Consider the following 13,764-nt stretch of genomic DNA (forward strand, 5'->3'; position numbering starts at 1 on the left):
CCTCCGCCCTCCGCCTCCGCTCCGCCTCCCGCCCCTCCGGCTTTAAAGGCACAGACGGGTACCCCGCCCGTGCCTCTGGGCACTACTCGGCCGACTAGACCACTTCTCCTTTAAAGAACAGCCGTCTCATTCCACCTTAAAGGTACCAGGTCTCTTCCGCTGCTGAAAACGCAGGACTTGGTGGTTCGGCCGAAGCGCTCATTCCCCTTTAATTCCGTAAGCCTGCCCTTCCCATTGGCGAAGGGTTTTGGCCGTCGCTGCTTAGGCTCCGCCCCTGAGCTGTGGCCATTAGCAGGTTTGCGGGATCTAAGCGCCCTGCTCTCCCAGCTTCAGACAGTCCCCCTGAAACCCCGCCCCCTTCCTCCGGGTCTGGATTGGCCAAATAACCTTGAGTCGGCCCCTGATTGGCCTTTTTACTCCAACCGCTCGAAGTGAGAAAGTAAAGCACATTCGGGAGGCTGGAACACATTTCTTTTTCTTTTTTTCTTTCTTTCTTCTTTCTTTTTAGTGCCTGGCAGAGGGCAAGCGGAAGGCCTGAAGCCGAGGGAACTCAAAGAGAGGCAGGCTAAGGACAGGCTACAAAGGACAGCTCCAGGGGTAGTCCAGGCCCAGGCTAACCTTGAACCAGAGAACAGCCGGTGCCAATCGGCTGTGAGAGTAGAACAAGGAAAAGGAAAAGACAGGGATACAATAAGAAAAGAACTTTATTGTTTATTAATGTTTCTGTGTAAAACTTAAGGTTTTGTTTTTTTGTTTTCTGTTTTTTTAAAGAAACACCACCAAAAGGGGATTAGCCCAGTCAATCCCTTCCTCAGTCATCTGTTTCCCACCATCCTCCAAATACTATTCCAAAACATTTTGGAGGCAGGGAGTGGGGGGTAGAGGCAGCTAATCAGAGTCTGAGAGCACGATGATCTCCTCTGGATCGCACTGTGTGGCCACACTCATCTGCAGGGAGTGAGAGACAGAGTCAGAAAGAGACGTCTGGAATATAGGGGTAAAAGAAGCAAAGGGAAGGATTTCTCAGAGATTAAAAACTGGGGTTAGAAAAAAGGTCGAGAGAGGATGTGGTGGGTGCAAAATTCAGATGGAGTGCCTGAAACTGAACAGACAATGAAAGACAAGTCAGGAAACAACTGCCTCCCCCTCTTACCTTGTAAGTACCAGGCCGGGAGGGTTGTGAATGGGGGGCTTGGGACAACTGGGCTGGAGATGGGCTACAGAGGGAGCTGGTCACCAGGCCATGGCTAGGAGAGTCCACTCTTGTCGAGGAATCAGCAACTGGGGCCATAGAAGTCAAGGGAGAAGGTGGGCTGGGCAGGGTAGATACCTTCTTCCCATTCTTCTCATGCACTGCCCTTTGCCTTTCTACATAGCTAGGGACAGAAACACAAATATGTGGAGGGGTATGAAGAGCCTGAGGCTGGAGGGGAATCATCCAGTCTCTTCCCAGCAGACCCAGTTCCTCAATACTCTCAGAAAGCCCCTTGCAATCTGTCCTTGGCCTCCCCCTTCTCCTCCTTGTCATTGTTACCTGTTTCCTAATGACCCTGCTCCAGTTTGCTTCTCCTTCCGGGATTTCTTGCACGGGGGACAGGAATCTCCCCAGGTGTGAGGAGACACACCTCCATTGAAGGAAGTGGAGGTGACCATGGCTGCTCCATTCTCCAAGACAGTGGTGAGGGGGTCCTCTGATTGGTTCCTGGAAGAAGAAACGTCCCTCTCCTCAGGGGAAGGAGTGGTATCCAGGGGCAAGGCTTCGATCTCGAGCTCAAAGAGCTGAGACATGGGGCTCTCTTCCTCCAGGGGTAACTCCTCAAGGTGTTCTCCGTTGCTTTCAGCATCTATGCTGGAGGGGGCCAAGGCGTCTTCTGACAGTGAAGATGGTGACATTATGAGTCCTTTGTTCTGCTGCCCCCCCACAGACTTGCTGATCCCTCTGCTAGATTCCAGGTTTTTTTCAGCGGAGATCTGCTGCAGTGGGGACATAGGGCTCTTGTCTCCATCCTGACCTGGAAAAGAAGAAAAGACGGGGGAGGCAGCATGAGAACTAAGGGAAAGAATACTGCTGAGAGTAAGAGGAGGGAGGGAAGGGTCTCAAACAGGTGGTTCACATCCAAAAGAGTAGAGGGAACCGACACATGAGGGGACTGTTTCCTTGACATACCTGCTTCCTCCTCCTCCTCCTCCTCCTCCTCCTCTTCATCGTCCCCCTGACCTTCCTGCATCTGTTCGAGATCCTCCTCTTCTTCAGAATCTGTGGCCTCCTCCTCTTCTTCTTCCTCTTCCTCTTCTTCCTCTTCTTCCTCTTCCTCATCACTTTCCTCATCTTCTTCGTCATCTGTCTCAGCCTTGGAGGTGGTAGGGCATTCCTGGGACACCATCCCACTAGGGCCCTGGGGGACAAAGGAATTTCTCTAAGGAATCCCTTGTCCCAGAGGGTCTGGTTCTCGGGTTCCTTCTGCACTTGTCCCAGTCAGTCACCCTAAACTCCCTGCTAGCTAGTGCAGGGGAAGGACAAGATCTGTCTGAAGGGTTTATCCCTTCCATACCTCACCAGAATCCAAGGAGGCTTTGGGAGAGTCTGCAGAGTGGGAAGAGGTGGCTTGGGGAAGCCGAGCCCTTCTCTTCTGCCTCTCGCCCTCCTCACTCTTGTCTTGCATCATTGCATATTTGGAGATGACCTCATCCAGCCGGCTCATAGCCAAGCTCCGGTTTTCTCGCAGGCGCCGGGCTAGGGCGGGATCTGACAGTGCAGGGTCAATGCCTACGTGGGAAGATATAAAGTCAGAGTACTCAGCCCAAACCCTAGCAGAAGGGACAAGAGAGATCCCCCCTCCAGCAAACATCTGACATATAAGGGTTGTTGACAGGCATCTCACTAACCCCTACCTGGCCTATAGTCATCTGTGAGGTGACAGCCAAAGTTGTAGATGAGATCAAGGTGGCGTCGTTCCTGTAACCTGATGCCCACATCTCGGAAGGCATCCTGAGCCATGAGCTGGAGCTGCTGTCGTGGGAGGCCGAGGCTGTGCCTAGCAGCTGCCTTCTCCACAGCCCGCAGGACATCTCCATAGTCAGGGAAGGTATCAGGCCCTGGTTTGTTGATGAGCCGCTCAATGCGCCTGTTAACCTCTGGGTAGCGGGTGCCACGGTAGGGGATGCGCTGTTCTATGACACGGCCCGTCAGTGAAGAGCAGTCTTTGAGTTCACACAGCCGCCCAAAGAGGCGGATCAGCTTACGCTTCAACCTTGCCTCCTGCAGGTATGTGGAGTCTGGGTCATCCAACTCTGAGAGATCCAACTCCTTTTCCTGCAGCCGCCGGATCTCAGCCACATAGAGCGCTAGCAGCTGCTCCAAGCGCTGGATCTGCCGCCGGGAACCACGGGTCCTTGGGGCCTCAGAGGCAGTGGTCTCGGCATTTGTGGGGTCCGAGGAGGGGTCTGTGGGAGGGTTATTCCCAGAGGGTTCACTAGAGGTGGTGGCAGCAGGGGCCAGGTTCAGCTTCTTCTTGGCTGAATGGGCCTTGAGAACAGTGCAGAGCTCATTAATGTAGACATAGAGCTTAGCTGGCCGGCTCTGGGCCCGAGATAGGACCCGAGAGAGGATGTTGCAGAACTCCGCCGAGGCCAAAAACAGAGAGTGGGCACGCTGCTGCCGGTTATAGAGGAATGGGACCACCTCAGGGTGGTCTGCTGTCTGCGTCTTACACAGCTCAAGGAACTAGAGGATTCAGGGGAAGAGGTAGGGGGAAAGAGACAAGGGGAGGGGTGGAGAGAAAGAAGGCGAGGTGGGGTTAGTGGGGAAGAAAGGACAGGAGAGCCAGTCAGCCATCCCCCTCCCTGGGGTACAAGAATCTTCTCCCCTAAAGCTCACCTCTTCAAACAGCTTCTCATTCTCCAACTTGTAGCATTTCTTGCCGCCAGAACTGCTGCTTCCTCCAGCCCCATGGGGCTGAGAGGAGCCAGGGGCTTCTGGCCGGGGTGAGGCCGGACTGGGGGGTGGGTGGGAGGGACCTGGCTGAGCAGCTGCTTCATCTTCGTCATCATCATCCAGCACGATGATGCTGTTAGCGGTGGCCATGGGGGATCAAATCCCCCGGAGGGAGGAGGTGTTGGGGATTTCGGAACTCCTGCTGGAAGGGGATGGGGCCTCAGAAAGAGCCCCTCCAGCACAGCCCATCCCTCATCTCACACACTTTCCAATCTTCTTGGGTTTCAGTAACACCCAGCCCTGCCCAACAGTGTCCTCAACTGCCTGTCTTCCAGCAACTGTTAGCACCATATGCTTTTCTGGCCCTTTACATAAGGAAGCCCCAAACCACCTGAAACCCTTAAGTCCCCACCCCCAGCTCCACCCCTCTTGTCGATATCCAAGCTTTCTTTCTGTTTCATTGCCCCACTTCTCAGACATTCATTTCCCCAATTCTCATACTTGCCAAGTTGATTCTTCCAACCCCTGGACCGCCTCCCACATTGCACTCCAGATTCCCTCGACGTTCCCTCGCAGATACCACACCCCCGGCAGCACCACCTCCTGAGCCTTCCCCCTTTCGCTCTCAAACACGTCAAATCCACACCCTCATCCCATCCTGAAGGATCACCCCCAACTCCTAGACTCTCTGAGGTGAAGGAGGTTCCCTCCCAACAATCCATTCCCCTTTCTCCTCCTTGAATTATCTTCATACTCCGCCCTCCGACGGGGCTCCTCAAACCGGGGCGTCAGGTTGGAGAGATCTCACCTCAATCCCCTCCCTCTTACCCCACCCGAATTTCCCCCATTCTCTCTCTGTGACCTGTAACCAATTGTGAGCCCAGCAGTGAGCTGTCCCGATTCCTCTCAAATCCCAACCTGGCGTCTGACCCCTTCCTCTAGATGAGCTTCCCGCCAAGTCCCCCTCCCCCAGTTCGGCCCCCGGCCACCCCACTCCCCTTCAGGGATAGGAAGGAAGGTACCATAGCTTGTCCCTCAGACTCAGCGCCCGGGAATCCCCAATACCTCTCCCTCGACATTCCCGCCCCCGCCTTCGCTCCCCACACCGTCCGGCCCCCACCTCAGAAACGGTCTCTCGAGGCGACCCTCGCTGCTGATCTCAGAACCTCGCATGGTTCCCTCCGCCTTCCTTCCCCCTCCCACCGCAGGCCCTTCTCTGGACCGGAAGCCGCCGAGTTTCCGCCTACAGCCACATAGGCGCGGCCATATTGTCGTACGGCGCCCGGACCACGCCTCACCCTGCGGCAGGAAGTGGTTGTAGACCCGCCCCCATCTCCAGTGACGCCCACACAGTCTGCGGCTCCCTTTCCTGCGACCAGTAGGGGGCGCTTTTGCCTCCTCAGGGCGTCCCAAACTACCTGGGGGCCGCCATTTTGCCGTACGGTATTGGCTACGCCCGGACTAGGGCGCGCCGCCGGCAGAGCTCTTTTCACCCGGTGCTTCTGCGACTCAGCCAATTAGAAACTTCCTGCATCCGGCCCAACCGCCGGCGGGTCGCGTGCGGGAAGGACTGAGCCACCTTTCCAAGTGGGGAAGGGGGAACGGAACAGGATTGGGCCCTCCAAGACCACGCAAGGGTGCAGGATAGAACGAGCGTCTCTTAAGAGGGAAAAAAGTCCTTTTCCTTCCGCTGGGCCGTTGACCAGCCTTCCGGCGCTGCTTTCCTACCTGCCCGGTACCCTTTCCACGGTTTAATCGACTGCGCCTGCCCCTTCCCTTTTGCTGGCGGCCCGCTCCCTTGCCGCTGTCCAGCAGCTACTAATACTTCCAGGTGTCTGTATCTCACAACCGTGAAATCATAACAAATGCATACAGATGAGCACAATGAGCTATACAAATGTGTTCTTACTATTATCGCTATTGTTATTGATTCCTCTTTAAGCGCCTCCATGGAACTAATGACCAACCAAGTTTAGGTGGGAGCTAGGTGGTTCTCCGTTCTTTTCTGGAGAGGGTCCCCCAAAGTGCAGGCGGTGATGACCTGGAGGCCGAGCTTTGTCCAGGAGCTCCAGGGCCTTAGGACGGCGATATGGGGGTAGGGGTGGGGGGCCGTGAGAAGAATCTGTGCAGATTGCCGCTGTGAGGGCTGGCAGACGAAGTGAGACTCGTAAAATACCTTGGGTCTCGACTCGTCTCTTTCTCTTCCTCTGGGGAAACTGAGGAAAGAACGAAGAGAGAAGAAACTGACTTCGATGCCCGCCTCGCCCGCACCCCCTACCTCACTCAACTTTAGGGAGGCTGGAAGGACTCGCGGAGGCCAGGGTGGGTCCAGATGTGAACTTATGGAAGCCAGAACAGTTAACACGGAGATTCCCATCCCCTGCATCCTTTGGCTTACTACAAGTGACCATCTTGCCACTATTAGGACGCGGAGGTTCTTAGATCCTTAAGCCCTCACTGTACCAGAGCCTCAAACCTGCCCTTCCATTAAAGAATCCCACACCATCTAAGCCTATAGTCTTCAAATTAGGGAACATGAAAATTCCCTCAAAGGGTACTCAGCCTTAGGAGACGATAAGGATTTAATTTCTAGATCCTCAACTTTCGCAAGATTGTTCTTACTGAGTAAATGCTTGCAGTTGAGGTTCTCCTTCTTCCCGGTCCCTTTTATAATCGACTTCCTCGTCTCTTAAACAAACAAACAAACAAACAAACAAAACCCAAAAAGGTATGTGGGCATACCTCATTTTATTGTGCCTCACAGATATTGTAGTTTTGTTTTTTGTTTTTGTTTTTTTACCAATTGAAGGTTTGTGGCAGCCTTGGGTTGAGCAAGTCTATCGGCACGGTTTTTTTTTTTCCTTTTTTTAAAGATTTTATTTTATTTTATTTTATTTTATTTTATTTTATTTTATTCTTAATATTTATTTATTTTTGAGGCAGAGAGAGACAGAGCATGAGCAGGGGAGGGGCAGAGAGAGAGGGAGACAGAATCCAAGGCAGGCTCCAGGCTCTGAGCTGTCAGCACAGAGCCTGACGCGGGGCTCGAACTCACGAACCATGAGATCACGACCTGAGCTGAAGTTGGAAGCTCAACCAACTGAGCCACCCAGGCTCCCCTAAAGATTTTATTTTTAAGGAATCTCTACACCCAACGTGGGGCTTGAACCCAAAACCCCAGGATCAAGAGTCACATGCTGTACTGATTGAGCCAGCCAGGTGCTCCTGCTGACACCCTTTTTCTAACAGCATTTGTTCATTTCGTGGTTCAGTGCCATATTTTGGTAAGTACTGCAATATTTCAAACTTTTTTGTTATTTTTACTTTTGTCATGGTAATCTGTGATCAGTTACTATTATAACTGTTTGGGGGTAACACAAATGACACCCATATAAAGACAGTGAACTTAATAAATACCGTGTGTGTGTGCTGACTGTTCCACTGACCAGCTGTTCCCCCATCTCTCTCCCTCTCCTCAGCCTTCCCTATTCTCTGAGACACAAGGATATTGAAATTAATAACCCTGCAATGGCCTCTAAGTGTTTAAGTGAAAGAAAGAGTCACATGTCTCTCACTTTAAATCAAAAGCTAGGGGTGCCGGGGTGGCTCAGTGGGTTAAGTGTACAACTTCGGCTCAGGTCATGATCTTGCGGTTTGTGGGTTTGAGCCCTGCATCCGACTCTATGCCGACAGGTTAGAGCCTGGAGCCTGCTTCTGATTCTGTGTCTCCCTCTCTCTCTCTGCCCCTCCCCTGCTCTCTCTCGCTCTCTCTCTCTCTCTCAGAAATAAACATTAAAAAAGATCAATCCGTCAAAAGCTAGAAATGATTAAGCTTAGGAAGGAAGGCATGTTGAAAGCTGAGACAAGCCGAAAGTTAGGCCTCTTGTGCCAGACAGTCAGGCTGTGACTGCAAAGGAAATGGTCTTGAAGGAAATTAAAAGTGCTACTCCAGGGGCGCCTGGGTGGCTCAGTCGGCTGAGCGTCCGACTTCGGCTCAGGTCATGATCTCACAGTTCGTGGGTTCGAGCCCCGCATCAGGCTCTGTGCTGACCGCTTGCTCAGAGCCTGGAGACTGCTTCAGATTCTGTGTCTCCTACTCTCTCTGCCCCTCCCCCGTTCACGCTTTGTCTCACTCTGTTTCTCAAAAATAAATGTAAAAAAAAAAATTAAAAAAAAAAAGTGCTACTCCAGTGAACACATGAATGATAAGAAAGCAGCACGGACTTACTGATGATATGGAAGATGCTTGGGTGGTCTAGATAGAAGATCAAACCAGCCACAACATTCTCTCAAAGACCTTAACTCTCTTCAATTACGTGAAGGCTGAGAGGCTGCAGAAGAAAACTTGGAAGCTTGCAGTGGTTGGTTCATGAGGTATAAAGAAAGAAGCCATCTTCCAAACATAAAAAAGCAAGGTGAAGCAGCAGGCGCTGACGTAGAAGCTGCAGCAAGTTATCTGGCAGACCTAGCTAAGATAATTAATGAAAGTGTCTACACCAAACAACAGATATTCAGTGTAGATGAAACAGTCTTCTCCTGAAAGAAGATACTATCTGGGGCTTTCATAACTAGAGAGGAGAAGTCAGTGCCTGGCTTCAAAGCTTCAAATGACAGGCTTACTCTCTTGCTAAGGGCTAAAGCAGCTGGTGACATTAAGTTGAAGCCAATGCTCATTTGCCATTCCAAAAATCCTAGGGCCCTTAAGAATTATGCTAAATTTACTCTGCCCGTGATCTATAAATGGAACAACAAAGCCTGGATGACAGCACATCTGTTGACAACATAGTTACTGCTAAGCCCTACTTTGAGACCTACTGCTCAGAAAGAAAGATTCCTTTCTGGGGGCACCTGGGTGGCTCAGTCGGTTGGGTGTCTGGCTCTTGATCTGGGCTCAGGTTGTGATCTCACTGTTTGCGAACTCAAGCGCCACGTCGGGCTCTGTGCTGACAGTGCAGAGCCTGCTTGGATTCTCTCCCTCTCCCTCTCTGCACCTCCCCCCAAATAAATAAACTTTAAAAAAAATTCCTTTCTTTTACTGCTCATTGACAATGCACCTGGTCATCCAAGAGCTCGGATAAAGATATACAATGAGATGAATGTTGTTTTCATGCCTGCCAACACAGCATCCATTCTGAAGACCATGGATCAAGGAGTAATTTCGGCTTTCAGGTCTTATTATTTAAGAAATACATTTCATAAAGCTGTCGTTGGTATACACAGTGATTCCTCTAATGGATTTAGGTGAAGTAAATTGAAAACTTTCCCGAAAGGATCCACCAATGTAGATGTATTAGGAACATTTGTGGTTCATGGGAAGAGGACAAAATATTAATATTAATAAGAGTTTGAAAGAAGTTGACTCTAACTCTCATGGGTGACTTTGAGAGGTTCAAGACTTCAGTGGAGGAAGTGACTTCAGATGTGGTAGAATTGGCAAGAGAACCAGAATTAGAAGTAGAGCCTGGAGATGTGACTGAATTGGCTGCAATCTCAAGATAAAACTTCAAAAGATGAGGAGTTGCTTCTTATGGATGAGCACAGAAAGTGGTTTCTTGAAATGAAATCTATTCCTGGTGAAGATGCTATTAAGATCATTGAAATGACAACAAAGGATTTAGGGTATTACATAAAACTTAGTTGATAAGGCAGCAGCAGGGTTTGAGAGGACTGACTTCAATTTTGAAAGTTCTGCTGTGGGTAAAATGCTATCAAACAGCATCGCATGCTACAGAGAAATCGTTTGTGAAAAGAAGAGTCGATTGATGCAGCAAACCTCATTGTTGTCTTATTTTAAGAAATTGGCACAGCCATCCCAACCTTCAGCAACCACCACCCTGATCAGTCAGCAGCCACCAGCATCTAGGGAAGACCCTTCCCCAGCGAAAAGATTAAAACTCCCTGAAAGCTCAGATGATGTGTAGCATTTTTAGCAGTATTAAGTTTATTTATTTATGTTGAGAGAGCGAGCATGTGCATGCAAGTTGGAGAAGGGCAGAGAGAGGGAGAGAGAGAACCCCAGGGGGGCTCCGAACCCATAAACCACACTGAGCTGAAGTCAGGTTCTCAACTGACTGAGCCACCCAGGCACCCCAGCAATAAAGTATTTTTAAATTAAGGTATGTACGTTGGGTTTTTTTTTAAAGACATAATGCTATCGTGCACTTAATGGACTACAGTATCACGTAAACATAACCTTTATATGCACTGGAAAAGCAAAAAAGCTCCTTTGACTTTCTTTATTGCGATATTCACTTTATTGTGGTCATCTGGAACAGAACCTGCATTATCTCCAAGATATGCCTGTGGTTGTCAATCATGAAATCTGGGGCTAATCTTGTCTTAAGTAAAGAGACATGTAGCCTATTTCTTTCATCAAGGTACCATAAACACCACCTCTCCTGTCTCATTAAACATGTACTTTCAATTTTTAATCATTTAAAAACTGTGTGCAATCTTGATGCTATTTAAATCAGTTCTGTTCTCATAATAATTGTAATGATAACAGAGAAGAAAAAAAATTTTTTAATTTTTTTTTAACGTTTATTTATTTTTGAGACAGAGAGAGACAGAGCATGAACGGGGGAGGGTCAGAGAGAGAGGGAGACACAGAATCTGAAACAGGCTCCAGGCTCTGAGCGGTCAGCACAGAGCCTGACGACGCGGGGCTCAAACTCACGGACCGTGAAATCATGACCTGAGCCGAAGTCGGCCGCTTAACCGACTGAGCCACCCAGGCACCCCGAGAAGAAACATTTTTAAAAACTTTGCTGTCTATGGTCACAACAAAGAAAAACATTTTTCATCTCAATTAATATGTATATGCAAGAAAATATGATTGATCGGTCAGTAAAAGACTTTCAAGTATAAAAGTATAAAATTGTCTGTGGAGAAGTGGACTGGTAATAGCTGTTCAAGGGGGAAAAAAGAGTCGCGAAAGAAGGAAGAGAATAATCCTGTAGTTATGAGTTTGTTTGTTTATTTTAAAATGTGAATGTTTTCCTTTTTTCTTTTTTCTTTTTTTAAAGTTTTTTAAAAATGTGTATTTATTTTTGAAGGGGAGAGACACAGAGCATGAGCCCGTAAGGGGCAGGGAAAGAGGGAGACACAGAATCTCTGTCAGCACAGAGCCCGACATGGGCCTCAAACTCACCAACCATGAGATCATGACCTGAGCCAAAGTGTGACAACTGAGCCACCCAGATGCCCCCTATTTTCCTTTAAAAAAAAAAAAATGTTTATTTTGAAAGAGAGCACATGCGTGAATGGGAGAGGGGCAGAGAGAGAAGAGGACAGAGGATCCACGCTGACAGCAGAGCCTGCCTTGGGGCTCAAACCCAAGAGCCGGAGATCACGACCGGAGCTGAAGTCGGGCGCTTCACCGGCTGAGCCACCCAGGTTCCCCAAGATGTGAATATCTGCAATCGGCCAGAAGTTCCATCCTTGAAACAATTTTCATTTATGATGAAAAACTGTAGATGATTACTTAAGCATATGTGAGAAGTACAAACCTTTTCAAAAAATTTTCCCAGAGTATAGATGCAAAAATTTTAAGACAGCTGTGCAAGTGTCCCCTCCACAGCCCCCTACATTCCATTTCCCTCTTGTCCCCACCTCTCACCTCTGTCGCAGGGGAAGACAATGTTTATAGGAAAGGTGGTCACAATTCCAGCTCCTCCTCCTTCTGAGGTGTTCTCAGGAGCCAGTCCCCAAACTTTGCCCACGGTAGCAGCCACAGCAGCTTATAAACAGCCTCCAGTGTCAGTAGCATCAGGAAGAGGACCAGGAAGATAAAGAAGGCCTTGTCCAAGGCCCGACGCAGGGGACCTCTGGGAGGACAAGGACGCCTGGCAAACGCCAGGAACACATCCTCCTCAGCCACATCGCCTTCCTCCTCCGCCATACTAACTCACAGCTGACAGCTGACTGGATCAGCGGGGCTGGGATGGGAGCCCTTGCTCAGCAACGCTGGGATTAAGGGGCATGGCAGCAGCAAGCCCTGAACCTGCTTGGGTTGACCCTAATTCCCCCATCAAAGACAGAAAGGAGGCAATCGTATAATCATCCCGTGCAATGTGAATGGTCTGGACTAAGTGATTCCTAAAGTCTGTCCGCCTTTACTGCAACTGTGTCTTCGCAACACGGAGCCAGGCGAGCTGGAACGACTGCTGGAGTCATTCTGGGTCTCCAGGTTCAAGGCCCCACGTCTTTCGCCCCTACAGACAGAGGCTGAGCAATTGTAGCTGATGTGCCACGGTGAGCCGCTGTCAGCCCTTTCCAGCTTTACCTTGGGTGGTGGGAGGAGGCCTGGGGGAAGGGCTCTCGGGGGTCTATAGAAAAAGAAAGATCGTGATTGGACAGCGGAGCCAGAGTGTGTAGTTGGGACTTAAGTGTTGGCGCGATAATATGGGAGAGGGGTGGTGATTAAAGAGTTGTTGGTTGGGAGTGTCCTCCAGGAGGCTGTCGTTGGGGCAAGGGTTGAAGGCCTCTTCTTGGCCCTGTTCCCTAGGCACTGGCCCCAAGGCCCATGTGGAGACCTGAGGACCCCCTGGGATAAGTGGGGCAGTACGGGGGTAGGGTAGCCAGTGGAGGGAGCAATGTATGGTTGTGGACCTCATGCATGGAACCTTTAGGATCTCTTACCTAAACTTCATTTTGACCTAATGGGAAGACCTTGCTCACCCGCAAAAGGGTACAAACGATGCCACGATTTTGTTTACAGCCAACTTCTGTTATTGTTTGCTGTCGCCACAAGAGGGTTGCTCTAAGAGTCAAAAAACCTAGATGGAGTCAAACTAATCACTTAGGACTTGTGTTAATTAAACAAGGTGGCCATTAGACTGCATTAGCAAACCCAAATCTAAGCCTGTAAATTCCCCAAGGTTTGGAAATCAAAATGCTGAAGACAATCACAGTCAACGAGGCTTTAAGTTATAGCCAGACAAATAATTGCTTTTCTTTGCTTCTGGACTTTATTTGTATAAGTCTTTCCCCTGGCTCCTGTCTGCAGAATGTGCCTAAGCGCTTTTGGTTTGGTGCTACCCCATTCAAATCCATTCATTCATTCATTCATTCATTCAGAGAGAAGGAGAGAGAGAGAGTGTGCATACAAGTTGGGGAGGGGCAGAGAGAAGGAAACAGAGGATCTGAAGCAGGCTCTGTGCTAACAGCAGAGAGCTGATTCGAGACTTGAACTCACAAACCATGAGATCATGACCTGAACTGAAGTCGGTCGCTCAACTGACTGAGCCACCCAGGCTCCCCTCAAATCCATTTTTACTCAAATAAACGCTTTGAATTTTTAATATGCCTCAGTTTATCTATTACCTGTTTGTGAGTGTCATCTTGAGGAAGTCACTGAACTTTTTTTATAAAACTGAGAAATCTCTTGCTTCACAAAATTGTTATAAGGGACAAATAAAATAAGGGGTTTGTTTTGTTTTTGTTTGTAAATTGTGAAGTGCTATATTAATATAACATATTAATTTCTGATACCCTCACTTATGTCTCAGACAAGTTTACAATAAGGCTACACAAACACCTTTTCTTTTTCAAATTTTAATTTAAATTCTAGTTAGTTAATATTATAGCACAATATTGGACTCAAGTAGAATTCAGTAATTCATCACTTACGTACAACACCCAGTGCTCATCATAACAAGTGCCCTCCTTAATACTCATCACCCATTTAGCCCATCAACCTCCCTCCATCAACCCTCAGTTTGTTCTCTATTGTTAAGAGTCGCTTGGGGCACATGGGTGGCTCAATTGTTTGAGCATCCAACCCTTGCTTTTGGCTCAGGTCATGATCCCAGAGTCGTGGGATCCAGCTC

General features: G+C 49.2%; 2 protein-coding genes across 5 annotated transcripts; both read right to left on the minus strand.

Moving 5' to 3' along the window:
• Window positions 1–686: 686 nt before the first annotated feature.
• DAXX (death domain associated protein) lies at window positions 687–5,185 on the minus strand. 2 transcript variants are annotated; one of them, XM_040473197.1, is made up of 8 exons: window positions 5,055–5,185; window positions 3,878–4,136; window positions 2,893–3,724; window positions 2,553–2,767; window positions 2,168–2,396; window positions 1,535–2,012; window positions 1,154–1,376; window positions 687–948 (listed from the first exon to the last, which is right to left on the minus strand). In XM_040473197.1, exons 2-8 carry the CDS (start codon window positions 4,082–4,084, stop codon window positions 889–891), a joined length of 2,244 nt encoding a protein of 747 aa, XP_040329131.1. In that variant the 5' UTR covers window positions 4,085–4,136; window positions 5,055–5,185; the 3' UTR covers window positions 687–888. The 2 variants fall into 2 exon arrangements, with proteins under 2 accessions (XP_040329131.1, XP_040329132.1); XM_040473198.1 differs by having other exon boundaries at window positions 3,878–4,133; window positions 5,055–5,184.
• Window positions 5,186–5,914: 729 nt separating this feature from the next.
• SMIM40 (small integral membrane protein 40) lies at window positions 5,915–11,870 on the minus strand. 3 transcript variants are annotated; one of them, XM_040473201.1, is made up of 2 exons: window positions 11,553–11,870; window positions 5,915–6,150 (listed from the first exon to the last, which is right to left on the minus strand). In XM_040473201.1, exon 1 carries the CDS (start codon window positions 11,832–11,834, stop codon window positions 11,592–11,594), a length of 243 nt encoding a protein of 80 aa, XP_040329135.1. In that variant the 5' UTR covers window positions 11,835–11,870; the 3' UTR covers window positions 5,915–6,150; window positions 11,553–11,591. The 3 variants fall into 3 exon arrangements, with proteins under 3 accessions (XP_040329135.1, XP_040329136.1, XP_040329133.1); XM_040473202.1 differs by lacking the exon at window positions 5,915–6,150 and adding an exon at window positions 11,266–11,373; XM_040473199.1 differs by lacking the exon at window positions 5,915–6,150 and adding an exon at window positions 11,300–11,349.
• Between the last annotated feature and the right edge of the window lie 1,894 nt (window positions 11,871–13,764).

This window comes from Herpailurus yagouaroundi, unplaced genomic scaffold, assembly GCF_014898765.1.
Source record: "Herpailurus yagouaroundi ecotype Mexico unplaced genomic scaffold, PumYag 139, whole genome shotgun sequence".
NCBI lineage: Eukaryota > Metazoa > Chordata > Mammalia > Carnivora > Felidae > Herpailurus > Herpailurus yagouaroundi.

Coding starts and splice junctions, on each gene's coding strand:
- DAXX (XM_040473197.1), bottom strand. CDS start 4,084: ATGGCCACCGCTAACAGCATCATCGTGCTGGATGATGATGACGAAGAT. Junction 2,013..2,167: donor GGAGGAGGAGGAGGAAGCAG/GTATGTCAAGGA, acceptor CTTCTTTTCCAG/GTCAGGATGGAGACAAGAGC. Junction 949..1,153: donor CCCGGCCTGGTACTTACAAG/GTAAGAGGGGGA, acceptor CACTCCCTGCAG/ATGAGTGTGGCCACACAGTG.
- SMIM40 (XM_040473201.1), bottom strand. CDS start 11,834: ATGGCGGAGGAGGAAGGCGATGTGGCTGAGGAGGATGTGTTCCTGGCG.